The following is a 27,659-nucleotide window of genomic DNA, read 5'->3' on the forward strand; positions in this document are numbered from 1 at the left end:
GTAATGCAAACACATAGTACAACTCATGACCCACTAATGCTGTATTACAGGAGTTTCGAGGGGCTTGACGCAGATGAGCACACTGAATGATCATTTAGGTCGCTTCTCGAATTTAAAAATGGTTGTTGAATAGTGTAAGGTGTAATGAATGTGTCGAACAGGGGCGTCTGCCCAGAAGTTGAGCAAAATCAGTTTCTGTACTGCGTGAGTGAGTGTGCGTTGCCTGATCAGCGTTTTTTGCCCGTCCTTGGAGTTGCTGTATGTAATAAAAAATGTAAAAAAAAGGACGTTTTGACAAGTGCTGTGAGAAAAGGTGTTTTCGTCACGCAGTGCAGCCTTCTCGCCCTGCCGCGTGCGCGGTTGTGAGATCAGATCTGCCTCCTGCTTTTGATTTCTTCTCTCCTTGCGCCCTTACCGCAGGGACGCGCGCGACTGGAGCTTTTAGCACACGCACACGCTGGCTTTCTTGCAACGTGACGGCGAGAGGTAGCTGCTTTCCTTCTTTTCATGCTTTTTTTTTTTTTTAACTTTCAACGAGGCGTATCTTGACGCCTTTGCATGAGCAAATGAGCGGCATCCCCAGTGGACTGGACACGCGAGAGGGTCTTTTGTCACCGCCCCCTCCCTCCTTTCTATTTTTTTTTTTTTTTTTTTTTTTTAAAGTCAGCCTCGCTGCAGGACTGCTTTGCGCACAGGCAGCTGAGTCCGGAGACAGAACCGAACCGAGAGCACTACGGGGCGGGCACCTTTCCCTGCCTTCGCCCTCTGTTGGGAAGTGGCAAGTTCTCTCAAGTGCGTCCAGACAAGCTGCTGCTCCTCAAAGCCACGACGTGGAGCGATCGGAGGAGGACGAAGACGAGCTGGCAGGTGAGACGCGACTCTCCCCATTCAGCTCGCATTTCTCCCATCTCTCTCCCTCTCTGCTTCTCTCTCTCTCTCTCCCCCCGCTTCTTTCTCTCCCTCTCTGCTTCTCTCGCTCTCTTTCTCGCTCTCTCGCACTCTATTTTTTCCATCTCGGTCTCGCTCTCAGTCTTGGATGCATTTGGAAGCAGATTTTGGGTGACACAACAAACAAATGCGTGCAGCTTTTCCGGGTCCTGGGGGAGCAGGGGGAGCTGGAGGGCGTGGCCGTCCCCGCCGCTCTCTAAGCATGAATGGGCGGGACTGTAGCGCGCAAACGTCTGCTTCGTGACACCTGTCGTCGAGATGCTCAACTGAGCCCAGGCTCTTACTGCTACTCAGGTGTCCCTAATAAAGTGGCAACGCAGCCGCACGTGTTGGAGCGAACCGCATGTGCAATGCTGGTGTTCCTAATATAGTGGCCGCGATGTGTCGATATTTCAGGCTCTGACGTCAGTCATCTGGCGGTTCTCCAGGAAGCCAATAAGAAGCGGCGAGATTTAAAGGCTCCTTCGGGTACGTCCTTGGAATTGAAATTGTTCCTCAAGTCTCATTTGAATGCACGCCAGAGCCTCGCTTGTTGTCTTTGTTTCGCTCTTCACTTGCCGCTTGGACACCGCGTAAAGAAACGTTGGGGAGGATTGTGTCCCCCCCTACGACCCCCAACAGTTGGCGCTTCGTATTTCTCAGGCTCATCACCACTGGGCTTGATTGTGACCTTCTCTCTGTCACATATGCTTTTCTTTCGTCCGTGTGTGTGTGTGTGTGGGGGGGGGGGGGGGCGTGACAGACCCCATCAATCACAAACATTTGATAGTTCACAGATTTTTTCTGAAAGGTGGAACACTAGATGATGCCATTTAATGGCTTGACCACAACAAATGTTGTACTCGTGACGCTGAGCCAGAAACACCAGCCAGCTTTGCATCACGCCGCCGCTATCGAGTTGTCACTATGTGCCGTTGAATCTTGAATTTGCTTAGTTACTCGGATTGTTCTTCTGGGACGCTCGTATCAAATGCTTCCTCTTAAGCGGCGGAGGTTCGATTAGCATCTGGGCTGACATTAAGGACATTCCAAAATCCGCGAGTCGTGTAAGGTTTCGGCGTGCGGCCTTCGAGGACTTTCCCCTAGAAGGAGCTTTCTTCACTTTCGGAAGACCTACTGGGATTTACAACTGGGACTTTGCTCAGGATTTTCCCAGACCAAAATGTGTTCCGTCATCCTTCTCCTCTCATCTTACGAATGAGCCTTTAGCTGTCCTCACCCATATTCAAAGAGAGCCTTCCTTCCAAGCGCTCCGAAACAAAAGGCCAGACGGGCCGCTCGAGCGCGCAATTGGAGTTCATATCTTCAGTTTTTCTTATTCAATGTTGAATATTGGACTTGCCATATGGGAGCATGAAGTAGTGCATGACTGTCTCGCATGGGGAAAAAAATGGCGCTTTCCTTTTTGCTCTACCTCGTCACTCATCTAAATGCGGTGCCACACGTCGGGGTGAGAAGTCAAAGTCAGGGACGGCGTAAAATGAGATGATGTAAGAAGGAGCTCAAGTTAAAAATAGCCAAAGGACGAACGTATAGGAGCCAGGTTAAGAGTGATGGTTGTAAGAGTGGTGCTCACTCTAACTTATTTGCAAGAACCACACGGGAGACAGTATGCCTTTTGAACACTTGCAAATGGAGAGGTCGTTCGTCGCTGTGAATACAGCGATGTTCGAACCAAGTCTGACTTTGGATTCTTGCAAGGGAGTATTTATTGAGAGAAAGCAGAGTGGGGGTGAGAGTGGACAGGGTGGGGGTCAACCCCTGGCCTCTGGTCAAATCATAGCAGGGGGTATTTTACGATGTTGTGTAAACAGAACAACTTAGATTGCTTCCTCTGCAGCTGGTCAATCAGTTCAAAGGATCTTAGCACTTTGTTCTACTACTTTGTTAAGACAGGACAAGTTTGGTTAATTATTACAGGTCACATTCCAACGTAAGCATGGGATCAAACTAATATATCAGCCCTAACAATGATTGCTGAAGCGGGCAGAGAGTCTACATATCATTGACATCAAATGCTAAAAGCAGATTTGCACGTTAGCCTTCCTTTGCATTGACCATATTTGGTTAGACGTGCAGAAGGCGGGATTCACGTCTAATCGAGAGAAAACATCCGACAAGTGGATTTGTGTCTGGGACTGTTTTCCGTTCCGTCAAAAGTTCGCTGGCAACCACGGCTCCCTTTGCCCACGTGCTTAGCATAATTGCTACCCCCCCCCCCCCCACCAGCGCTCCTGTGCGCAGGGTCCCGCGGGGTCGAACATTTTCACGCGTGTCAACCGCCAACGCAGCGCCGATGCTCCCTTTGATAATTTGCCAGATTAGTCGACATGTTCTCGGCCGGCTGCACAGTTTCACTGACATGATGTGACGGGTAAAAAGGAAAGGAAGAGTGTTTGAAAGATGAGCCACGATGAAATTGGGCAATTGTGTAAGAAAGTCAGCTGCTGGGTTTTTTTTTTTTTCCCTTTCCCCACATGGACATGATCGGTCTATATGAATACTTGAGTCGTTGCTTTGGTGGATCCATCCGGCGCTTCCTCCTCATTGGTGTGACCGAGCTGCCTTGCCATTTCTTTCTTCCCATCACATTGGAGAGATTGCCTGGTGGACCCCCCCTCCCCCCTCCCGCTTGCCTCCCACCATCTTATTTCCCGCTCTGCTGCTCGATATTCTTCTCGCTTCTGAACCAGTCGGGCGCCTTCCCTCTCTGGGCGCTCACAGCGACTGCCGCCTTTCTCCTCTCTTCTGAAGGCCTCGGGGATTCGTCTGTTCCGCCCTCGCCGCCTGACAGATTGACACCAGGATGAGCAGTTGAGTTGGCGTGCGTGCCGCCGAGTACTCGCCGTTCACTCACTGGCTCACTCTTGCGTTTGTCACTTTCCTTTCTTTTTCCGCACTTTTGCAGTGGAATGAGGCAGACTTTCAGTTAGGCCAATTTCAGGGAGTCCTCGCGACTAAATTACTGACCACCTTAACTCTCAAGTTTGACAAAGAAGGAATTGTGAGCTGCTCGGTCGAGGCTTCTGGTTTTCAAACGTGTACTTGGCTCTGGTCTTGCTTTTTGCACGCTTCGTAGATGTGAGACATTTTACCTCTGGCTGCCCTTATGGTTTGGATGCTTCCAATACTACCTGATTGATTTACATGGTTAAGAAATATATATATAAAATGAAATGCACCCTCATCAGTAAAATGTATTGAAATGTTGTTAGTCTATGCAGCACTTTTGCTGACATTTTTTTTTTATTGATTTGTGTCAACCTCCTGTGTGCTACAATCCAGGTGATGTCCTATTTAATACGGTGAAAAGGAAAATCTAATTTTATTCTATACCATCTAAGCTGTTTTTGGGGGGGTGGGAGTAAAACTGTTATTAAAATTAAAACCAAAAATGAGTGACATTAATAATGTTGGTCAGCACAACAAAGCAAGCAAAGTAAAGTTGTTTTGAAAGTTGTTCTCTCTCTCCCTCTCTCTCCCTCTCTCTCTCTCTCCCTTTCCCTCTCTCTCTCTCTCTCCCTCTCGCTCTCTCTCTCTCTACGTGTGTGTGACAAATGGGGAAAAAACGTGGGAAAAACCGTTTTCACTCTAGCGTCACATTAGCTAACTGCCCAAATTTGATCAAAGTTTGATGGCTTAAAAGTTTGATTTTGACAGTGAGCTATGTTCCTCGTGATGTCCTATCGAGTGCTGTGAAAAAGGCTCCATTGAAACTAAAATGATGGGTTGATGTTTGGAGCGTTTTGCTCAGTTTTTGCTCTGCAGTTTGTTGTCCCGCAACAAGCACAAAAGTTTCTGGTGACTTGATTCATTGCTGCTTGCGTTTAAGGGAAGCCGGGAGGGGGAAAAAATAAATCGTGTTCCTACTACCGCCTGCTATCTGTCAGATGGAGTTTGATGGCTTACTATGTTTGACTGTAATTACCATCAATTCTGGAGTTTGCGATGGCCGTCGTCTGTATTTATCGGTCGTGCAGCAAATTGTCCTCCTTTGTTCCCCTTCGGGCACGCGTAGCATTTGCACACGAGCGTTCCAGAAGAAGGGAACTTTGGAATGAAAAAGGTTTACTGTGGCTTCATTTTTTTGTGTGAGTTGGAACAAATCAATGGATGGAGCAAAAATAAAGAAAGCAAAGCAATAAATGCCAACGGCAAAAATGCCCACAAGTGGATGTTGATATATACGAAATTGAAAGCTTGAAAAGCTTGAAAACTCAACGCGGGTCGGGAGGTTTTTCTTCCCAGACGAGGTTTGACCTGATGGCAAACATTTGTAGCCTGTAGCGAGCCCAGGAGCCGCCTCGGGTGATTAGAAGCCACACGGCTTTTGTGGCTTCGCTACAAACACTCGGCGTGCGGGACTTCAATGAAGATTTATTGATGTGGAATAGCCGTGCGCTCGCCTCTCTTTTCCTACCGGCAGGCTCGCGGCGGTAAATAAACGAGGGCTCTGATTCTCGCTTGATTCCGGGTCCGACACGATTGTTCCGAACTGTTCCTGCCGTCTGGCCCGCCGGGTGACCTTGACGCGTCCTCGTCCCTTTTTTTCTTTTGCATTCCAACCTCTCGCTTGGCTCTTGCAGGCTGCACTCGAAACACAGGGTGCCGTTTAATACACTCAAAGCAAACTCCTCAATGTGTCATAACCGTGAATAAACATCAGCGATAAACGAAGACGTGGGCTGATTGATCGTGACGGAATGTGCAATCCAAAGTGCTCACCTTGGGAGGAGGGCACGGATGGAGCGGAGGGAGGGAAAGAGAGGCGGCGGCGGCGGCGGCGGCGGCAGCAACAGCGGCATCGCATTTGATGAATGGAAAGAGATAAGCGTTGGGAATAATTAGCTGACCAACCAACCCGGCTGCTTTGCCTTGAATGCGTCCGACGCGTCAATATGCAGCAAGCCCCCTCTGCCTGTTTATTGACTTGACCAGAAGAATCAACAATGACAAATGAAGGCAGGAAAACGTGTGTGTGTGTGTGTGTGTGCATGTGTGTGTTTTGAGAATGAAATGGAGGAAGTGATGTGCCAAGGCGCCCAGGTTGACCCTATGTTGAAAGTTAGCCTCACAGCTTCTCCAGCGGGCTGCTTTTAAACATAAAAAGCATGAGTAGCCCCTCTCAACAAATTTTCCATTAAGTGGAGGTCATAGTGGCTTTTCCTTATCAGAGCTCTCCTTTGATGTCAATAAAGCCAAAATACTGCACAAATGGCTTTTTACATTTTCAGAGTTGAAACTTGAATTTGGATGACAACGAGTCACCATTTCAGAGCGTGACAAATCCAGGAAACAAAATGCCTTACAACACTGCTGCAGGCTGAGATGATAAATAGTCCGGCAGCAAAAGTGGGTGGGATTATCTGTGGTTTAAATCCCCAAAAATCACTACATTCTTTTATTAAGAGCTAGCGTCCTGTTTACATTCAGACCTGTGCCAATGTTGCACCCACTGAAATGGCCTGCCGCTGTTGAGACTTCTTTTCTTTACGCCTGACCTGTCTTCATCCGTCGTAGTCTGCCTTGGTGCTGCCCACAAAAAAGTACACATTTGACTCAAAATCCCATAGGGGCATTTTGAGGATATTTGCCATGTGACGGTATTCCAATTTTGCTACAGCTCTCTTTCTGTCTCTTCCATGAGGGGGGGCGTGTTCAAGTTACTCTGGTTCCTCTACTCCACAAGAAGAAAGCGATCGATTTCTCATGTGGGATTCTTCTGGGTTTATTCTTCAGCCTCGCCACGCTTGCCCAGTGCAGCCACGGTGTAAAGTTTTCCTCTCGTAAGGCTGACTCGTCCTTGACAGTGATGACGTTCCACTTATGTGGCCTCCAATTAGTCTGAGAGTGTCGCTCAGCGCGGGACATTGGGCGGAATTTATCTCTCGACCTGTCACAGCGTGCGACTCGCTATTGGCCGAGCGAGGAGAGGAAGGCTTAAGTGTTGCCGCTCGGCTCGTTAGTATGGACGGCGCGGCGAGCGCGCTGATGCTCTCTTCCTATTTTCAAAGACGCCAAGTCACTCGAACTGATGTGGGCCCGCCGGGCCGATTGATTAGGGACAATCTTTTGGTCTCTGAAACGGTGGGTGGCGGTCTCCTCATTGTGCATGCTGTGTGTATGTTTGTGCGCACCACACAGCGCTTGCAATGTGGAGGCCGGGACACACGCAAACTCCGACCCGGTGGCTGCCATCTGTCCGTCTGTTGGCTGAACTGCTGGCTCACTTGTTTGTTGTGATATTTTATTCAATTCAAATATATTCCCTTTTAAAGCGCTGTTCAGACAACTCACGAAGGATGCGTCGATAGCACTTTTTTTCATACCGATACTCAGTCCTTGAATGATTACCGATACCAAGCACTGATACCACCCGAACCTTTGATAAATGAAGTTTCCCCTCATTTTGAAAAGGACATTAATATCCCAATTTACCTCAAAATTGCATGAAATTAATGTCAATTTTCTTTTCGTTTAATATCTAGTTCCTCAACATCGTAAATACAGATTTTGTGAAATAACGCCGGTATCGACAGCGATACCTGGTGCCGGCAATCGCCCACCCCTTGTATTCGGGATATCGTACGTGAGTTAATAGTGGCAAACAAGAAAGACACATTTTGGTGTTTTGGGAATGCAGAAATCTACTTGCACATCTGAGGCGGCAGGCAAAATGATAACCACAGTTTATTTTTGTTTTGTTTTACTTTGGCTTCCTTAATCCGAGGAGGCCGACTTTGATGATTCTCCGTCCAATAATTGTGACGGTGTAATTTTCCCTCTCGACACCTGCCTGTGCTCACATTTGCCGTAATTGCTGTTTGTCTGTTTGTATTCCTTTCATCTTTCCCCGGCCTTTTTTTTTTTTTTTTTTTTGCGAAGAACCATTTGCCATTGTCAATAATGCAAACGTTGATCACTCTCACGGCAAGATGGAACATCAGCCAGCAGAGGGTGCTATCAAGCACAAAGGGAAACCTACCAAAAAACCTTCCAGCTTGGCTTATGTTCCTCAGCAGTCTCGAGTCTGTACTTTGCGTGCGTTAGAACAGTTGGCGCCGGTTGTCAGGAGTCAGACGTGTACTGATAAAGGCTGCCTGTGATCTGCTGATCAGAACATCGTTGGAGACCGTTCACTCAGCAGATCATTTTCAGTGAGTTTTCTGCCAGGGCAGGCCTTGAAACGAAGAACTCATGTTTGATCATTTTGCTCTATGTCTTCCATCTAGTGGTCATTGGTGGCATCACAACTCACATCAATTGATGAGAATTTATTTTCCTTTTTTCCTCAAGATTCTTTCCTTCTGCTCAAGGAGAATGAGAATCTGGCGTGTCATGCCCCAAAATACACCCCTTATTGACGAGTTGTCAAGATCATGCCAAAGCACCAGGTGGCGCTCCACCCAGCCCAGTCAGAAGCTGAAATCAAGCAGACAAAAGCTCATTGCTGCGCGTCAGTTGAGCAAGAAAGGCATTGAAAAATTCCTTTTCCAGGGCTTCCAGAGTCTTTGTCGTCTCATGCGGCAGAAGGCCCCGCAAATGTGTTGGAATCTTTTCAAGCAGCTTTGTGCTTCTTATTGCTTGTTGACTTGTACTGCAGCAGCACTGCGGACAACCTCTACTCACTCACTCACTCACTCTTCATTCTCACTTTTCCCTCCCATTCTGCACCTTGGCTTTTATCGGCTCACCAGTGGGGTCCTCCTTCGCAGTCGTCTGCCTCCGAGTGTGTGCCGCCGTTGCTCGATTGCATGTGACAGACACTATCAGTGACTGCGGCCGCGCAGACGTGCCCAATCGCACACAAATGCGGCGCGGTGGCTTCTTTTCGTTTTCTGTTTTTCCTGCCTCTCGAGGAGGCAATTACACGGGTCATCCTGAATTTTAATGCGGAAATAATGGAGTCGGTGGGAGATAAAGACAATGAGGCGCGGGCGGGTGGAGGGCTTGGGAATGGCTGCAGCAAGCAAAGAGTGAAGAGCGCCGAATAACAATCAGCAAGCAGAGTGAGGAATAGCAATCAGACACGGAAGGCGCGTGCCAGGCCGATTGGCGTCCTGCACATAGACGAGACGCCACTTTGCACAGCTTCCCTTTACACTTGTCATTGCCGTAAGAAAAATGAAGCCAAGAATGATGCTTGATGTCTACCGCTGCTTTACCATGGCAACAGTTGTTCTTTGGGCTCAAAAGCACATACCTTGAATCAAAAATGTCCACAAAGACATTTTCTTTTCTTTGCTCATTGTGTCTTTTTGTCGTCGTTTACTAGCAGGATTAAACTTCCTGGTTGTTTTCAAATCAAGTCACTAACGTGGTTGGAAACGTTATTTTTCCTCAACGGTCAACACTGACTGTCCTTTTTGTAAACTAGCTTCTTTCTGTTATAATAATCTTCGTGTGCGCTTGTATACATTTCTGCGTCATCTGTGCTTTGCAAAGTGCCCATTTATTTACATTTAAATTTGGATTGTTTTATAAAAATCGATTGTAGTTTATATTTTTATCCTTCTCTTTGCACCGAATGGGTCTAAACTTTACGTTTTGTTGCACTTACATATATATATTTATTTATGTATATATATTATATTTATTTATATATATACTTTATTGCTCAGAATTGAATTGAAGGCAAAATGCTGAATCGAATTTGTCGGCCGATTTAATACTAAAACAAAACGATGACATTGAAGTTACTCTTAATTGTTATTAGGTGATTGGACATCCGTTGCTTTCGACTTAATGTGAAGATAATGCCACTGGTGACATATTTGTGTGACCTGCGCTACTACCGGGATCAGAGAAAAAAAAACGTCTGGCGTCTTGAACGTGCTTTGTAACATGGATGTGCTCCAGCCCGATCACTGCAGCTTTTGCTACTTGTCGCTCTGTGACGTCACGGCTGCACGCGATGACTCTCGTATTGATTCATAACACGCACACATGCAGATGAGGCAAGAGGAGGGAAAGGTCGTGTCTCTCATGCTAATTAGCCTCCTTTGGCCTCCGGGTGAGTCTGGAGGAGCTTTCCAGCCCTTCTCATGCCTCGGGTTCTCCTCTTTCGCCTATCTGCGCCGCCATCCTTCGATGTACTACCCCCCTCCCCCTCCCACCCACTGCACCATGAAGGTCAAACATCCTCTTGTGCGCTTTCAGTCACTCGTTTACTGTCAAACAGAGTGGTGTGACAAGAGAATTAAAAAATATATAACTGGTATAGAAAACAAACATGACACTCGCAGGCATCAAATTGTCTCACAGATATATTCAGATGCTAATACACGTCATGCTAAAGGCTGTTAGCAAGCACAGGGCTCTTGATAAACGACAACAACGAACGGATTATGTTCGCCTTGGCCCATCCCGTTCGTCCTCGCTTCGATCGCCTCGAGGCTTCGTCGGTTCCATTCGGATTGATTGTCTTCTCCGGCTTGTTTGACTTTCAAAGCTTTCGCCGACGTACGCACGTTTGCCTTTTGTGCTTGAGAACATTGTTGGATAAAAATCAAACACATTTTCGGGAGCTTTGTATTCGCGAGTGCGAGTACTCGGTCTGACAAAAATCTGGGCGCATTATTGTCACATTAGGAACGGTTCTAATTCAATGGGTGTTACGATCTCCAATGGGCCGCCTGTTATTGGCTAGCAAAGCTGAGGCGTGCAGTTGATGTGTGTGACATTTGGCGGCGGGGCAGCGAGCCAGATGACTCTCATCATCAGTAATGGACGCCGCATAAACGCCTTTATCGCCATCAAGTTCCCATGTGACTGATGACGCAATCGCGTTGGCCGGCTGGGTCACCTTCAGCAGTTTTGGTCCGCTCCATCCGCTAACGTTTTCTTGGCTCGGGATGACAGCTGCAAAAGGCGCTAAAGCTGGCATCTCGTTTACGTTTGTGCAATTGGTGTGACGGCTAGAGTGCATTTGCATCCGCCCTGCGCTCCGAGGGTGTTCATCCAGGTTTGCTCGTCGTTGCATGCAGGACAAAATTGTTTTGGGCTGGAGGAGCACTATTGAAATGCACAAAGTGGCTGTTCTCCTCCAAGTAGAAGATGGAGAGATGGATAGCGTGAGTGCAAAGCTGCCCACTCAAGGGCAAAGAGCACCTTGACAGCCTTCCTGATAACAGATGTGTCCCTTTCTTTCTTTCTTTGCTCCCCCCCCCATCGCTGTTACTCTTCCCCCCCTTGCTCCGAGCCAAGTCTGAAAGATTACGACTGGATTTGACGCGTCTGATTATTTCGTACACGAGACCGCACAAGGACTGCAGCGAACCACGGTGGCATCTATGAAAGAGTCCCAACAATTGCCTTTAACGTGCAAATGAACGCGAAGCGTCATTGATGGCTCGGGTGTGAGTGGGAAGACAAAAAGCGGACAGCTTGAAGGTCTGCCTTTCAATCCTCCTCCGGCCTTTCCAAACCAAAAATACTACTTCAAGAGCATGTTATCTTTTTAAACACACACGCACGCACACACGCGCGCGCGCACACACACACACACACACACACACACACACACACACACACACACACACACACACACACACAGCTGTCACGGACTGAACGAAGGGTGTGAGTCGTTTGAAAGGATTTTTTTTCCCTCAACTTGTACTTGTTCACGAATATATATATGGATATATATGTGTATATATGTATATATATGTATATTATATATATATAATATATATATAATATATATATAATATATAGTATATAATATATAGTACGTATATACAATATATAGTATATTATATATATATATATATATATATATATATATATATAATATATATATAATGTTGAAGTCAAGTCTCGATACAAAGGCTAACCTGTTGCCACCAAGTTCCAGATGGAATACATTTCAAAGAAGCTTACACATTCCTCCCTCGCTCGCGCGCTGGCTCGCTGGCTCCCAGCCATAGCTGCATAATGGTATTCCATCTGTGAGCTCCAGTTGGTGGCCACCTGGCTTAGTCCTGATGACAGAGTCCTTTGGCCTGACATGTTCCTACATCATTGCTGAACCCTGGTTTACAGCGGGAGAGTCATTCTAGGTTAAAGTGCATTCCGAGCTCAGCGCTGCCCAGCATGTTGCGACTGTAAAAGTCACCAGCAAAAGAACGCATATGGACAGACAATCATCAACACTCACATGAGCAATTTTCAGTTTTGCATGAAGCTAACATGTTTTTTAGCAGCGATGGGCACTTGCGTAAGTTCGGTTGGTCTGTCATTTGTCATTCGCCAGCGGCCCACTAGTCCGCCATCATGATTTCGGGCCGGCCCAGTCCGTCGCTTCCTCATCTACAGTTGGTCAACGCTATTTTAGGAGAGTCCGTAAAACAATTGTTTACAAGGGTATAAAATTGTTTATGGACCCCTGTGCCCGAAATACAATTCAATTTTTAGACTTATCGCCAAAGTGCCCCTTGTAGCAGCTCCCGACAGTCGTGGTCAAAAAATAAAAAGCCTATCCTCCCGTCCTGTCCACGCAGGCGCAGGGACACCCGTGATCCCGCCGCTGGACTGACCGATGACGAAAGCGACAACCAGGTGGGAGCGTGACAGGAAGAGCCGGACGACAACGGGAAGGCTCACAAATAGCGGCCGTCCCTCCCGAGGTGAGAAGCCGTCCAAGCGGCTTTTTTTCATGTTCCTAACGTGGTGTGTTTAAATTTGAGTTTGGGTGACACGTGCCAGATGTAGCTCAGCAGCGTTTCTTCTTCTTCATGCCAGTTTGGGACTCTAAGGCTGACTGGCAGATCCGCACCTCACGCGGAAACGCCCACGCAGCCTCACACTCTGCCATCCTGTGTGTGCAAACACAAGCTTCGCAACTTTTCACCCACACGTTTTGAAATCGCCGACTCAGCGCGCCGGAAAACACTCGCATATGCCAAATGGGACTTTGTGATCTTTGCGATTGTGGCATCCAGTCAGTCGAGGACACTTATAATCCTTACCGTGGAATTTCTACCCTCAAAAAATTAGTCATTGTTTTTCGTTGTCTTTATTTCGGGAGCAAAGCTAAACAATAAGGTGGCAGCGGAAGTGGATGGAGACCTCTTGCCAATAGCAAAAGTCCACCAGTGGCTCCGTGAAGTCCCGCTCCACTCATGCGGACAAATTCATCGAATGTACCTATCTCGGCTCAGTCCTCTCCAGTCGTACCATCAAACGTACTCTCTGAGCAGTTCCATTGACCTCATCTTTCCCAGACCGAATGAACCACTTTGATTTTCTTTTCAAATTTCTCCCCCCGGAAGACTGCAGCACCCTGCGGCAAACAATAAAACTCATCTCAGTCAGCCTCATGTCAGAATTTCAAAAGTTGACTTACCTTCCTCTTCCGCAACCCGGTCGAAGGGTGAGGAAACGGGATGAATCACAAAAGAGAGGACAGTGGAAGGGAGTAGACATGACTTACTTCACAGTTAATGTTATCATTTCAAGTTTTTAAGAAATGGGAGGTGAAAATTTAATGAGAAGGGACTGAGGGAAGCCTGACAAGCGGTATATTTCCGGACTTTAATGGCATTTTATGAATCCTCTTCTCCCCAGATTGGTTCCCACGTGACAAAGGACATCCCCGTAAGCGTCTTCCAAGTGTGCCATGAACATCGCGAGCCCACACTTGAGATCCAGACGTAGGGCTGTGGAGCTTCCTAGCTGGAAACCTTTGGCATGGGATTTGAACTTGAACCTGAAATGATCATCGGCATTCGTTGTTTCAAGAATTCCCCCCAAAGCGGTCGAGTAAGTCTCTCTTGATGCCTCTCCGACCTCCGACGGGTTAAGGCTTTCTCCTCGGGGATGGGCAGCCTGGCGACGGCTCCCCTCGGCGGCTTTGGGACCACCACCGCCGCCGCCTCCCCGGAGGTCGCGGGCCGGACGTGCTGGCCGGGTAATGGCTCACCAGAGCTCAACGAGAGCCTCGGCACGGTGGTGGCTACGAGTGCCGGCGTGGACAACTTGACGTTGGAGGGGGTCACTAGCTCGGCCATGAAGGAGAAGAACTGGCCGGCGTTGCTCATCCTGGTCATCATCGCGCTGACCGTCGGCGGCAATATCCTGGTCATCCTGGCCGTCTCACTGGAGAAGAAGCTTCAAAACGCCACCAATTTCTTCTTGAGGTCTCTGGCGGTGGCCGACATGCTGGTGGGCATCCTGGTCATGCCCATCTCACTCATCAACATCCTGTACGGTGAGTCTGCCGACGCTCCCCCCCCCCAACTGGAAGACCAATGGGAAAAGCTCTGTTTGGGATTGGACTTAGTTGCTTTTTTTGTTGTGTCGTCAACGTAGATTACGCTTGGCCCCTGCCCAGCGCATTGTGTCCCATCTGGATCTACCTGGACGTCCTGTTCTCCACCGCCTCCATCATGCACCTGTGCGCCATCTCGCTGGACCGCTACGTAGCTATCCGCAACCCCATCGAGCACAGCCGCTTCAACTCCAGGACCAAAGCCATGATGAAGATTGCTGCCGTCTGGACAATATCCATAGGTATCCATATATTGATTAGTCCTGTCTGCCAATCAGTCGCTTTCAGTCACTTTCTCTCATTCGATCTAAGAGACATGAAACTCGGTCGAGTGAAATCAATCCATAATTCGTACGGCCGCTGTTTTCTTTTTTAATGTTTGCATCTGGAATAAAAAGCTTTCAATGGCATCCTCTCAGGTGAGACATAAATTCCGCACAAACAAGAGCGAACGCAGCAACAATCCTTAGAAAGTGCACTTTTGATGCGCGCCGCCGGCACTCCACAACCAAAACACGTCATTGTCTCATTACGTTTGACTTGTGCTTGTTAAGACGAACCAAAAGAATCTCCTCCTCCAGGAATTGAAAGTGAAGAGCTTGACGACACAGCACTTTGGTTGTTCGCAGGCGTCTCCATGCCCATCCCGGTGATCGGCCTCCACAACGAAGACAAGGTCTTTGTCAACGGCAGCTGCGTGCTCAACGAGGAGCGCTTCATACTGATCGGCTCCTTTGTGGCCTTCTTCATCCCGCTGGTCATCATGGTGGTGACGTACGGCCTCACCATTCAAGTGCTGCAGAGACAGGCCACTGTTTTCCTGTGCGAGGCCAAGACGTCCTCCCAGCAGCCTTTGCAGCCCTCCGCCTCGGAGATCCACGCGCAAGCCTCGCCCGAAGCACCGGGTGAGCTCCCGCTTCACAACTTTTGTCTACCATAGGCGGGGTGTGGACACTTTCAGATGGCAAATATGTATACCTCAGATGGTTTCCTACCAAAATTTGACAACATTTAAGATGGACGCCTCTCCTAAAACAGAGCTCAAGCCGGCGTCTGAGCCCGGTATCCTCCTCAGCGTCTCCACGTCGGAAAGCGTTAGCATCCTTCCGGGATCAGAGGCCACGTCGCAGCTCAGCTCGCCGGCCGCCGGGCCCGGACGGAGCGATGGCGGCGGTTGCCACGGGCGACGGGGGATGATGCAGGCCATCAAGAACGAGAGGCGGGCCTCCAAGGTGGGATTGGCTGTTTTTTCATGAGCTTTTAGTTTGAAAGAGTGCCAAATGTGGCAGTTTGATGTGAGTGCAGGAATCTGAGTGGTGACCTTTTTATATTTGCACTTGTCAAGCTCCTTCAAGTTAAATCATTTGTGTAATGCAATTTTGAGGTCTGATCTCAAGCAGCTCCGCTCCATTTCTGGTGCAAAAATAAATATTAAGAAGAGGGGAGGCGTACAACCTGCGTCCTTGAAAGATGAATTGCATTTGCAACGTGTTCGCAATATGATGAAACGCACGTTGAAAGGCTGCGACTTGACTGGGCATCTGGAGCGTCAAGGCTGTAATTAAAGCCTGCGTGGAATTTTCCGCCACACCAGGCCTTGAGGGGAGCAGAGAGGCCTTGGTGTTTCATTTAAAAGTATCGCTAAAAATGTTTGCAAAAAATGTCTTCATTCTATAAAAACTTCCAAGTAACTTTGAATGTTGTCGGCATCTAATAAAATAACGTGTAGTAACGTGAGTAAGTAGTAGTAAAAAGTAATCAAAAAGTAATCAGGTGACGTACTGCCCCCTAGTGGATATGTGTGCGCAATGCTTTTAACGTTCTCTTCATCAGCCCGTCTTTCCCATCTCTTCAACTTCCGCTTTACTCCCACTGTGTCCGCCTCCAGGTGTTGGGAATTGTCTTCTTCCTCTTCCTTGTAATGTGGTGTCCCTTTTTCATCACCAACGTCACCCTGGTGCTGTGTGGCACCTCCTGCGGCGAGTCACTGCTTCACGAGATGCTCAACGTCTTCGTGTGGGTGGGCTACATCTCGTCGGGGGTCAACCCGCTCGTGTACACGCTCTTCAACAAGACCTACAGGAGAGCCTTCTCCAGCTACATCCGCTGTCGCTACAACATGGGTGCCAATGCCAACGTTGTCGGGGCCGGCCAGGTCTTCAAGAACCCACTTATGGCGGCGCCGCCGTCGTCCTCGCATGCCGTCACGCCGCTCCTAGTGGACGGCCACAGGAAGCCGAGCGCCGAACGGGGTAACTGTCGAAACGGCGGTCAGCCGCCACCTGACTCGGAGGACGCCACGGACGACGGGACACAAACGGCGGGAGGCGTGGTGCCGAGCCTCTCCCTGTGCCACGACGTTGGCGGGGCCTTTTCCGAAACCGAAGCTGAAACAGAGGAACAGGAGCTGTCGCTCGTTAGCTGCAGCACCGCCTCCACGGTCCACACAAGCAGCGTGTGACGTTTTTGGACGTGCTCTCTTCTGGCTCAGCCTGAAAAGTAGAGGAGGCCTCATCCATGTAGTAGTGGAAGCCAGCAGAACCCCAAACACGAATGTCTCACAGCGCCTCCTGGTGGCTATGTGCCCCATCTAAAACGCGTGCGTGTTTGCGTGCGTGTGTGCGTGTACTGGTATGTGTGTATATCGTTTTCAATAAACAAGAACAAAGGATTCATTAGGAAACGTATACACACGGATGCATTCACGCACGCGCGTACGTGAATTTGTATATGTATATATGTGTGTATATATATCTATATATATATATATATATATGTATTTATACGTGTATATACGTGTATATGTGTGTACATTGTACATATACACACAGACACATCCACACATACATAGTAGGTCTTCCGCAAATGTGATCTGGTCACGGTTGCACTGTGAAAATGAGAAAGATTAACACAGAGGTCATACGTTAGAACGCCTCATTCATTTTCCTCCAATGCCTTTTTTTCTGCATGAGCTAACGAGGTGCGAGCACTTCAAGTGTGACCACACTGGCCTCCTGTTCGTTCAGTCCGTCTATCCCCTCACGAATGCACGGAACAGTGTGAGAGCTGGCCGGGGAAGTCAAAGGCCCTTGGGTTCGTGCTCAACGTTTGATTTGATCCAAACTGCCCTGATTTACGAGAAAATATCCTAATTTCCATCTATCCAAATCCATCCCATCAGAGGGATCCTACGATTTATCCTAAGTAGGTGAAAAGAGATTCTCACTCAAGTTGCATTGAGTCACAGAGGAGATGTTTGTCATCAGAGTGGAGAAGATAACTACAGTACGTAGGAAGAGAATGCATGTGTGTGTCCTTCAATGGGAACTTGCAGCAGACTTTTTGTTGCTAGGCAACAACGTTTTGCAAAAGATCAAGCTGTATTGTTGTCCCATAACCTCCCGAACAATTCAATATCATCACAGCCTCATAATGGAATATTGATTCATTTGCGTATGAGCATGGTAACACTTTTGTTGAATACATCAACAAATATATCCTCAACTCTGCCTGTGTACAACCAGGAAGTCGCCAGCAGTTTTTTGACAATAATCGACCACAGAGCAAATGACCAAATGTCTTGTTTTATTTCTTTCAAGCGGGGTGTTGCAATTTATTGATATAAAAAAAGGATTCCAATGGATGGCCGCGTGTCTTTTATCCAAACCGCAGCTGTCCAAACTTTGGCCACAGAAAGCCACACAGAAAAATGAAAAAGGGTTGCATGTTTCAACATACTGTACGTCAATATATGCAAAGCAATTCAGAAATATGTTTTCAAAGCAACAGTTTACTCTTAAACTTTGTCTTCTGGTGTTATACGCACAGTAGAAACAACGCTCTGAGCAACAAATGTCTTTTGCTCGCCTGTCTCCACTTGTAAAAAGTATAAATACAATTTTTAATATAAAAGCAATTTTAAATAATGTAAGATTGATTTAAAAACTACAATTTAAAATGGGAAATGCGGCACCAAATTGCCTGATATATTGCAACATTCAATTTTAATTAAAAAAAGATTGTAATGTGAAAATTTTGGGGCCTTCAAATTACTGCAATTCTATACATAAAAAATATCAGCATTAAACATCATTAAAGATAAATGAAAAACAAAAGTGTAATGATTTGCACGATGCAACATTCAACTTGAATTCATTCTGCCATGAAATATTCATCTTGATCAGGACCGCGGACAGCGAATCGCAAACTTGTTTCTATTGCCACAGCGACACCGTGTGGCGAGAAGACGTATTGGGAGCACGTGACGCGATTGAATTTCACCTGAAAGTTGAAATTGATGATGATTATGGTCAAAATTCAGCCAAAGAGACCATTTATTGTTGAGCAGCTCCTATTTGGTGACGTCATCTTAACAATGACGCCTCGAGAAATCATTTCTAGACGCCGTTTTTTAACGAAGGAATCGCCGACGTCAGAGTTGAACGTGCACGCACGGGAGAACGGACATTCCTATTCATTTCATAAACGAGTACAGAAAGATCAGTATTATAAATAAATATAAATAAATTAACATCGCACACACGCGCAAACACACATTAAGATGTTAAGATGTTGCATTTGCAGTGAGTGATTTGTAATAAAACTCAATATGTAAAAGTCTTGATATGCAAACTATCGTTCGTTGGTAGTCGAAATCGTGCTCAGCGATTTGAGTAGCTCATGTCGTTAAATTCTGCAGTGCATTTTGTTGTGAAACTCATACCGGAAATTGTGTGTGGTTCACCGCAGGGTAGCTTGACGCTTATCATGTCGACGTCGCTACCGTGGAAACCACACACGGGCAGCCCGGCGACAGTCGAGCCTCCATCCGTCTGCACGTCCATCCACTGATCCCCAAAAACATGGACGCCGTCAACTGAGTGGGAGGCGAGGGGACAAGCGGAATCGTCGGAAGGCTCGAGAAGCAAGCAGCAGCGAAAAGCCAGGCGGCCAGGTAAGTCTCATAAGCAGGAGCGTGCACACGCACAAACGATGAGGCCCCTCGCGCGCGTTCTCACACGAAGACGCGCTTCATCCGCAAAGGCCTTGACAACGTACCCCACCCCACGCCCCCACACGCCCCCCTTTACGCGTGTTTGCGCCGGACCGTCGTCGACGTCCAAGCGCGTGTTCGTCTTACGAATTTACGTGCAAGGGCGTGCGTGAACGAAATCAGGACAAAGCTCGTTCCAAACAAGACACGAGTGCGCGCGCGAAGGGCGATGCACGTTTGTGTGTAGTTTGTGTGTGCCATGTGCGTATGTGCGTATTCGTGTACATCCATCGCATGTACGACGACGTGCCTGCCCCAGATGCCTTCGAGCAAGGCACCAATCCGCCCCCTCTCTCTCTCTCTCTCGCTCTCTCATTCATTCAGTCTCCCCCGAGCTCTCGGACATTCCGGTTGCCACGGTAACCCCAAGACATGCTCTGTGTGTCAGTCATGTTGCACTCGACTGGAGAATCTTCAAGCGTTGTTTGTGTGGAATATTGGAGTCGTTTTCCACCTTTTTCGTGCTCATTTGCAGTCTGCAGAGATTCTTCTGGTTCTTACGTCACCAAATTGTGGCAGAAGGAGGTCGAATGTGGTACAGGCGCTCACTGGTGCCAACTTGAGGTGGTGCTCGCATTCGTCCGTCTTGTCACAATCACTCAAAGTCAGACGGCACTTGAGCCCGCTCCTCCCTCACTCGTTCGCACCAGTAGACCCCCCGAGTTGACCCCATTGGGCCCCCCGAGCTCACTGACACTTTTCTGTCGCATGACTGCGGCCGCGCTGAGATCAACACATTCAATTGTGAGGCGCCGGGGGGGCTGCGCTGTCCGGGGGGCAGGGAGGCTGCCGCCGCCGCTGCTTTGGCTGCTGACCTGTTTACTGGGTGCATCAAGTGAACGTGTCCGCTTCAAGTTATCTTCTGAACTTGGGACAGACGACTCCTCAGACCTGTTTTCACGTGTCGCCTGAGGACACGCAGACGGAGCGTTAAGAGCATTAGCGTCAGTCGGTTGGGTCGCACAGAGCGAGGAATGATCCAATTACACCTAATTGCCCCCCACCCCCTAAAAAAAAAGTCAAACTGTATGACTGCAACCAATGTCGGTTATCTCCGTTCACTTATCCAAGCTCGCGATAAATGTCAGGCAGAACAATGAAATAGTAATCCACTAGATGGCAGAAGCTGACATTTTGTTGCCATTTATCCAACAAAATGATTGACGGGGGAGGGGGGGTGGTTCTCCTATTCTTGAGCTCACATTTCCATTCTAAGGAAATTAAGATGAGATCAGCATTATTTTACTTTTCATACTTTTGGTGATATTTCTCTTGGTGTGCCCATAATGTGAGACTTTCCGAATGCCAAATGGTCATCTTGGTTTAAAAAAGGTCGAGACACACATGGATGATGATGATGGTGGTGAAGATGACGAGGACAATGCTAAAGGGGGGAAGAAGTGTGTAAAGGTCTCTTCATCCATGTTACAAGTTCAACACCAAACGTCCTGAGTCCCTTCTTGCATGTTGCAATTTTCAGCGGACATGTTGCCATGGCAACCCTCCGTCCCTATCACATCATTGCTTCCCACTCATCGGGATCTGAGTCAGCTCAATCTTCAAAATTTCATTTCGCTTGGAGCCTTCCATCTCCGCCAACCATATTGCTTATTGATTCATTATTGTTGAAATTCTACTTGAGAGATTGGAACGAGGATAATAAATGTCGACATGACATTTTCAACCGTCCCCAATTTCTTAGAAAATCTGACCAAAACTTATTATGTGGGGACATGTTGAAATATGGTTATTTTTTGGCCTGGCACCTGCAGCATATTTCAGGGGGGTGCAGTGGCTCCTCTTCTAGATCCACAAGGGGTGCCAACCATGCAGCCCTGCAGCATCCAGAACCTTTAGGAACCCAGGCGAATCTCACCCACCCTTTATCTGGACTGTTATTGTGTGTGTGTTTGTTTTGTGTTTAGCATGCCGCTGGTGAAGAGGAGCATCGAGCCCAGGCACCTGTGCCGAGGGGCGTTGCCGCACGGCGTGACCAGCGAGCTGGAATGCGTCACCAACAGCACGCTCGCCGCCATCATCAAACAGTTGGGAGGCCTCAGTGAGTACGACAAATGTCTCCTTTGGTCCTTATATTCTTCTTTTTTTGTAAACTTTTTGTAAAACTCGTGCACTACATCCCAAAACTCGCCACTGTGGTTATAAATAAAATCCCTTGCCTATAAAATCTCATCCTTAACATTAACAAAAGAAAAGAAATGTTGGTCAACTTACAGCAAATAATACCGTATTGGCCCGAATATAAGACGACCCCGATTATAAGACGACCCCCTCTTTTTCAAGACTCAAGTTTGAAAAAAGCCATTGTCTAGACCCCAAATGTAAGTTTTATTTCAATGAAAAAAACCTCATATTCGGGCCAATACGGTAACATAGATAAATAAATAATGAATTACTAGTTCAAAAGATGTAAAGTGCATCAATTTGCTTGATTTAAAAATAAATAAATAAATAAATAAATACATAAATACTAGGGGTGTAAATCGCGGGTTTTGCCACGATACGATATCATATCGATACAAAGAACCGCAATACGATATCTGCCGATATCTTAAAGCCTGCTGTGATTCATTCACGATACATCACGATATAGTGCTCCACGATCGATATTTTTATTTTTATTTAATTTTTTTAAATTGCCAGCTCAGTGGCCTAGTGGTAGAGTGTCCGCCCTGAGACTGGAAGGTTGTGGGTTCAAACCCCGGCCGGGTCATACCAAAGACTATAAAAATGGGACCCATTGCCTCCCTGCTTGGCACTCAGCATTAAGGGTTGGAATTGGGGGGTTAGATCACCAAATGATTCCCGAGCGCGGCACCGCTGCTGCTCACTGCTCCCCTCTCCCCCAGGGGATGGATTAAAATCACATGGGCATGGGTTAAATGCAGAGGACAAATTTCACCACACCCAGATGTGTGTGTGACAATCATTGGGACTTTAATCTTTTAATCTCAAATAAAAAATATAGAACAATATCCTGATTTATAACAATTCATACGCAAAATCAACAAGGTACTGCAAACTCTTTATTTAGGAAATTACAAGAGTATTGTAGTATACAAAGTGCTTATTTTAACACTGAACTTTATCAAATTCGTATATTTTTTCTCATATAAGTAAAGAAAAATGAATATTCTTTCTTTTTTTGTAATACCATTAACTTTAAAGTGCATTACTGAACTATTTATTTACAATAATTTTAATTGTCCGTTGAGCCATCTTTTCTTTGGAATCCAAAGTGCTTCCAAACGAATGACTTGAAGCCCAAAGGGGAGCGAATTTCCTCGTCTTCTTAGACACTAGCCATAGCACCAGCCCAGGAGCCGCGTAGTTGTCGGCTCCCCTTTCACGTGCCTGCTCTGCTCACAACACAACACGCCGCGTACTGCTCCCGGAAAGAGGAAGCAAGCAACAATGAACTGGATTTCAAAATAAAGTCGCGTCTAATGTCCGAGGTCAAACACGGCGATATAAATCGATGTTTACGTTTAGCATCGATGCCAATATATCGTAGAGCATTATATCGATTAATGGATGTGTATCGATGAATCGTTACACCCCTAATAAATACATAAATACATAAATACATAAATACATAAATACATAAATACATAAATGGACGGACGGACGGACGGACGGACGGACAGATAGATAGATAGATAGATAGTTAGATAGATAGATAGATAGATAGATAGATAGATAGATAGATAGATAGATAGATAGATAGATAGATAGATAGATAGATAGATAGATAGATAGATAGATAGATGGACACGAGTGACACTGCCACCTACTGTTGTGGATGTGCAATTACACTTGATTCTTTTACGACAAAAGTTGCCCTCCTTCAGACATCACATTGTGCTCCTCTTTTGAGAAAGCTAGTGTTAAATCAATATTGTTGAGCAATATCTGAAGATGACTATATATTTAGCGGTTATGTCCGACTAAAATGGAAAAGTCTGTGCGTGTGTGCAGGTCGTCACGCTGAGGACATTTTTGGGGAGCTGTTCAATGAAGCAAACAGCTTCTACCTGAGGATGAGCAGCCTGCAGGAGCGTGTCGACCAACTCGCCGTCAAAGTCACTCAGTTGGACTCCACGGTGGAGGAAGGTAAGCGAGCGTGCGTGCGTCTTTGGCTGCGCGTACTTGCCATTAATATCAATGTATTATTTGGACTTTTAGTTGCAACCAAAAGGTTGACGGCTAGCTGGAATTGATACAAATTGCCAAATTGCCTTTTTTTTTTCCAAATTAGACGGCAAATTTTGGAATGGCAATGGTGTAGCTAGTTTTTCTGTTGTTGTTTTTTTATCCCAGGGAGGGCAACAAGGGGCGGCTAAGGATATCACAGCGGGTTTGTAAAACAAAAATTACAAATCCAAATAGTTCTGAAAAAGAAAAAACGCTGATAAAAATGTATAGTATGTTTCCTTTGTGAGGGTGGTCTGGCACCTGGTCCAAGTATATTTCGGCCTCCCGTCTAGCTCCGCCACTGCACACCCCAACCGCACTTGACTTTCCCTTTGTCTATTTCTGTTTTTTTGAAATTGCAATGCCATTTGTAGACATGGGCAACAAAAGTAATCTGTTTTCAAAAGGAAAGCCATCAGCGAAACATATGCAAATTGGGAATACATACCTGAAAAATTGGCTCACTCTCACACACAAATGTCAATGAATGTTGGGAGCATATGCCATATCAATGGGGGGGGGGGCGTGGCCATCTGTTAGTCCTTGGATTGTGTCTCAACCGTGCTAAATCTCCAGTACAGTGCACCCATGAGGATGTCAGCGTGACACGTTGTGTCTGTTGTCGTTCTCAGTATCCCTACAGGACATCAACATGAGAAAGGCCTTCAAGAGCAGTACTATCCAGGACCAACAGGTGGTGTCCCGGACGTCGGTGCCCAACCCGGTGGTGGAGATGTACCGGCGCTGCGACAAACCTCCTCCGCTCAACATCCTCAGCCCCTACAGGTCAGTGCACATCGCAACATGACATATATGTTTGTGCCGTGAGTGAGCAACGTTCCTCTTCAGGGACGACAAGAAGGACGCGCTCAAGTTCTACACGGACTCGTCTTACTTCTTCAATTTGTGGAAGGAGAAGATGCTGCAGGCCACCGAGGACAAGCGCAAGGAGAAGAGGCGGCAGAAGGTGAGCGCCGGTGTGGCTTTGCGCCCTCGTTCGATTGCCTGTTCTTTTTCTTTTCTGCTGCTCACGCGGCAGAAGTTGGTCAGGCGGTGGCAAATGCGCCAGTTGGCGTACGCTTAAATCATCTACCATCTCATTGGACCTCCACCATGACCCTGACCAGCTTCCGCCCAAAGCCTTTGCTCACTTTGCTCTACATATCTTCATTTTCTCATGCCTCTCATTGCGTCTTTTTAGCACTCCGTAGCACGAGCTGGCTTTCCTCTTTGAGGCCCTTCCTCTCCTCCTCCTCCTCCTCCATCTTCTCAGTCTAACGCAGCAGCTTGTGTCTCCCGTGTTTCCATAGGGCTGTCCGGCCCATCCAGACAGGTCCCACTCCAGACAGGCCCTACTCAGGAGCCCCCTGTCTATCTGTGTAAGACAACCCTGACCCCTGACCTCGCTCCCTAAGCTCTCCCCCTTCACCCCGCCAACACGCGCACTCACGTATACACACATACACACACACACACACACACACACACACACACACACGCACGCACACACATCACTGAGGATGTATCATCTAAGCACGCACACGCTCATCTTGCCTGTGTTTTGTGTTGTGTTGGTTCGCATTGTGTTATATCTGCATTGTGTTGTATCTGCAAATTTTTTTGATTTCTGCACGTGTGTGCGTGTACGTGTGACGCCGTGACAACAGGGTCTTCACCCACCTTTCAAAGTCGAGCGTAAAGCGTAATCAAGTGTCTGCGTTGTCTTTGTGTAGCAGGAGCAGCAGAGGCAGGTGGACGACCCGGGGAGAGAAGTGAAGAAGGTCAGTGTGGAAAGGAGCACCAAAGCCCCAAAAGACCGGCGAGTTTATTTGCATGTGTCGTTGCCATGACGACTGCACATCATCTGTCACTCTCGCTCTCTCGCTCTCTCGCTCTCTCTCTCTCTCTCTCTCTCTCTCTCTCTCTTCAAGGTGCGCAAGGCTCGTAACCGGCGTCAGGAGTGGAATGTTCTAGCCTACGACAAGGAGTTCCGACCCGATGCCAGGCTCACTCCGTCGCCTTACCACGGCACCTCCCCTGAGGGCTCCTTGTCACCCGACAGCAGGTACACCGCCGAATGAGCTTTTTTTGCTCCGCCGCCTTTAACCGACGCCCCTCCCTGTCAGATCGGCGGCATCCGATTCGTACCCCGCCAGTCCCAGCCACCCCTCCAGCCAGGTGGCCGCCTCAGACCGCCACGCCAGGGACCACACGGGGGCGGCCGCGCAGACCCAGTCGCTGGATCGGGGGCTCAGGCCGGCCAACCAACCCGCGGCAGGAGCGGGGCCCGCCGGGCGCCATGCCGCCTCCCTGGGCCGGACCCCGTCGGGTCAGGCGATGCAGGCCGCCGGCGATCTGACCGTCAATGGGCCGAGGCAGCCGTCGATCAAGGATTACCGCGGGTACGCCCATTGCCATTCGTCCGAGCTCGTGCCTGACATCTGACCTCTGAAATGGTTTTGTTCCCCTGCAGTGGCAACCAGCCCTCCACAATTCCAGAGTACTATATCCCGCCCGCACCACCCCCACCTCCCCCAACCATCCCCTCTGCCCAGACCGCCTTCGACCACACACCGGGCCCGCCCTCCGGAGCGGCCTCAGCCGTTCTCCCCGCCTCCTCCGCCCTCTCCCGTCCCTACTCGCCCTCCCCTCCTCCGCCCCCCGTCAACTATGTCCCCTCTCCCGCCCACCCCCCTTCCGGGGCGCCGCCGGCCGCCCCGCCGCCACCTCCGCCCGGAGCTTCCGTGGGCCACCAGGCGCACGCCTCGCCCACGCGCGCCGCCGCAGGTCAGGGGACCACGGACGCCGCGCCCCCTGCCAGGAAGGGCGCCGTGCTGGGCATGATCCCCATGAGCGACGCCCGCTCCGACTTGCTCGCTGCCATACGCAGAGGTGGGTCTCCGCTACTTTTATCCTCCCATCAAATTGAAGCATCCAACTTTTGTTCATCCGGGTCGAGAGAACATTTAAGAGAAGAAGAATTGCGACGGGTGCGCCGTTTCACGCCTGCAATTGGACCGGTGCTGATTGGATCTTCCTCTTTTGCTGCAGGTATCCAGCTGAGGAAGGTCCAGGAGCAGAGGGAGCAGGAGGCCAAGCGCGAGCCGGTCGGCAACGACGTGGCCACTATCCTGTCTCGGCGCATCGCCGTGGAGTACAGCGAGTCGGACGACGACTCCGAGCTGGATGAGAATGAGTGGTCCGACTAAAAATCTCCGGTGAGCTCACGCACACTTTTCCGACACATTTTCACGTCATTGTAAAGTGACCATATCTGCTAATATTGAACTGATCTTCAGATCTAAAAAAAAAAAAAAATACGTCAACAAAAGGAACCGTTACCCCATATGAGCACTTTTCCTCCACTCACACGTAACTAACCGTCGTCAGTCACACGAAGCTAGTCAGGTGTGTCCACAGACGCGACGTTTGTTGACGTAGCAAAGCGGCCAGTTAAGCGCCAGCAATTAGCCGACCCCGTTTGCTGCCTCGCCGTTATTTGTTTTGAATCTTCTTTGACTTGAGAGAAGTGTGGAGGTGTTTTACTGTAGACAAAATGAACAATTGTACAGTGACTTTGTTGTAACTTGTCTTTTTTTGTTATTTGAATAACAAGTTGCGTTAATGTGGCGACGTCCTCACTTAGCTCCGACTTGACTGTTTTGTTGAAATGCACTGCTGTGAGTCATCTGCTACTGTAGTATTATTTCATAATTTCTTTTTAGGGCAAAACTGAAACATTGTGCTTTGAAAAAAAAGAAAAACAGTCAAATAATTGACATATTTGCAATCATAATGATAGAATACTTGATGACACACAGTAAACATGAAAATGTGTGAGTTGAATGGACTGTTGAGTGCTACTGTTTGAGCTAAATAGTTCCATAGATGTAATTCTAAGAAAACGTTTTCCAGGCCCATGTCAAGTTTTCAATCTCGTGTGCTGTATTGGATTGACATTTGCAAAATGCTGCAGTCAGATTATTCTTATTTATTCAAAGACATTTGCTGTAAGCGAGTATGCATGCAACTATAGACAATAAATGCTCACTTTGTGTCTTTAAGGCATATTGAATATTCGTCTTTTTTTTTTATTCATTTGTCAAAAACTGTCTTTGGATTTCAGTCGTCAGTCATCAATACTCGGACAACAACAAAAACACGAGGTCTAAAATT

At 47.8% G+C, this 27,659-nt stretch overlaps 2 protein-coding genes across 4 annotated transcripts; both read left to right on the forward strand.

Annotated features, from left to right (window-relative positions):
* Positions 1-406: 406 nt before the first annotated feature.
* On the forward strand, positions 407-17,861 carry htr2cl1 (5-hydroxytryptamine (serotonin) receptor 2C, G protein-coupled-like 1). 2 transcript variants are annotated; one of them, XM_037262693.1, is made up of 7 exons: positions 407-867; positions 12,450-12,575; positions 13,516-14,158; positions 14,260-14,460; positions 14,848-15,123; positions 15,257-15,450; positions 16,107-17,861. In XM_037262693.1, the coding sequence occupies exons 3-7, from the start codon at positions 13,768-13,770 to the stop codon at positions 16,677-16,679; spliced, it is 1,635 nt and encodes a 544-aa protein (XP_037118588.1). In that variant the 5' UTR covers positions 407-867; positions 12,450-12,575; positions 13,516-13,767; the 3' UTR covers positions 16,680-17,861. The 2 variants fall into 2 exon arrangements, with proteins under 2 accessions (XP_037118588.1, XP_037118590.1); XM_037262695.1 differs by lacking the exon at positions 407-867 and adding an exon at positions 1,190-1,416.
* Positions 17,862-18,944: 1,083 nt separating this feature from the next.
* zgc:109889 (uncharacterized protein LOC553542 homolog) lies at positions 18,945-27,547 on the forward strand. 2 transcript variants are annotated; one of them, XM_037262691.1, is made up of 11 exons: positions 18,945-19,172; positions 21,197-21,330; positions 23,268-23,402; positions 24,116-24,269; positions 24,333-24,450; positions 24,794-24,862; positions 25,217-25,264; positions 25,415-25,548; positions 25,610-25,885; positions 25,957-26,375; positions 26,535-27,547. In XM_037262691.1, the coding sequence occupies exons 2-11, from the start codon at positions 21,198-21,200 to the stop codon at positions 26,690-26,692; spliced, it is 1,644 nt and encodes a 547-aa protein (XP_037118586.1). In that variant the 5' UTR covers positions 18,945-19,172; position 21,197; the 3' UTR covers positions 26,693-27,547. The 2 variants fall into 2 exon arrangements, with proteins under 2 accessions (XP_037118586.1, XP_037118587.1); XM_037262692.1 differs by lacking the exon at positions 24,794-24,862 and having other exon boundaries at positions 18,946-19,172.
* The last annotated feature ends 112 nt before the right edge of the window (positions 27,548-27,659 follow it).

This window comes from Syngnathus acus, chromosome 10 (genome assembly GCF_901709675.1).
Source record: "Syngnathus acus chromosome 10, fSynAcu1.2, whole genome shotgun sequence".
NCBI classification, from domain to species: domain Eukaryota; kingdom Metazoa; phylum Chordata; class Actinopteri; order Syngnathiformes; family Syngnathidae; genus Syngnathus; species Syngnathus acus.

Bases quoted from the DNA above. Each gene is read 5' to 3' on its own strand.
- htr2cl1 (XM_037262693.1), top strand. From the start codon at position 13,768: ATGGGCAGCCTGGCGACGGCTCCCCTCGGCGGCTTTGGGACCACCACC. The intron at 14,159-14,259 runs GTGAGTCTGCCG...TCGTCAACGTAG, and splicing joins ACTCATCAACATCCTGTACG to ATTACGCTTGGCCCCTGCCC. The intron at 15,451-16,106 runs GTGGGATTGGCT...GTCCGCCTCCAG, and splicing joins ACGAGAGGCGGGCCTCCAAG to GTGTTGGGAATTGTCTTCTT.
- zgc:109889 (XM_037262691.1), top strand. From the start codon at position 21,198: ATGCCGCTGGTGAAGAGGAGCATCGAGCCCAGGCACCTGTGCCGAGGG. The intron at 23,403-24,115 runs GTAAGCGAGCGT...TGTCGTTCTCAG, and splicing joins GGACTCCACGGTGGAGGAAG to TATCCCTACAGGACATCAAC. The intron at 24,451-24,793 runs GTGAGCGCCGGT...GTGTTTCCATAG, and splicing joins AGGAGAAGAGGCGGCAGAAG to GGCTGTCCGGCCCATCCAGA.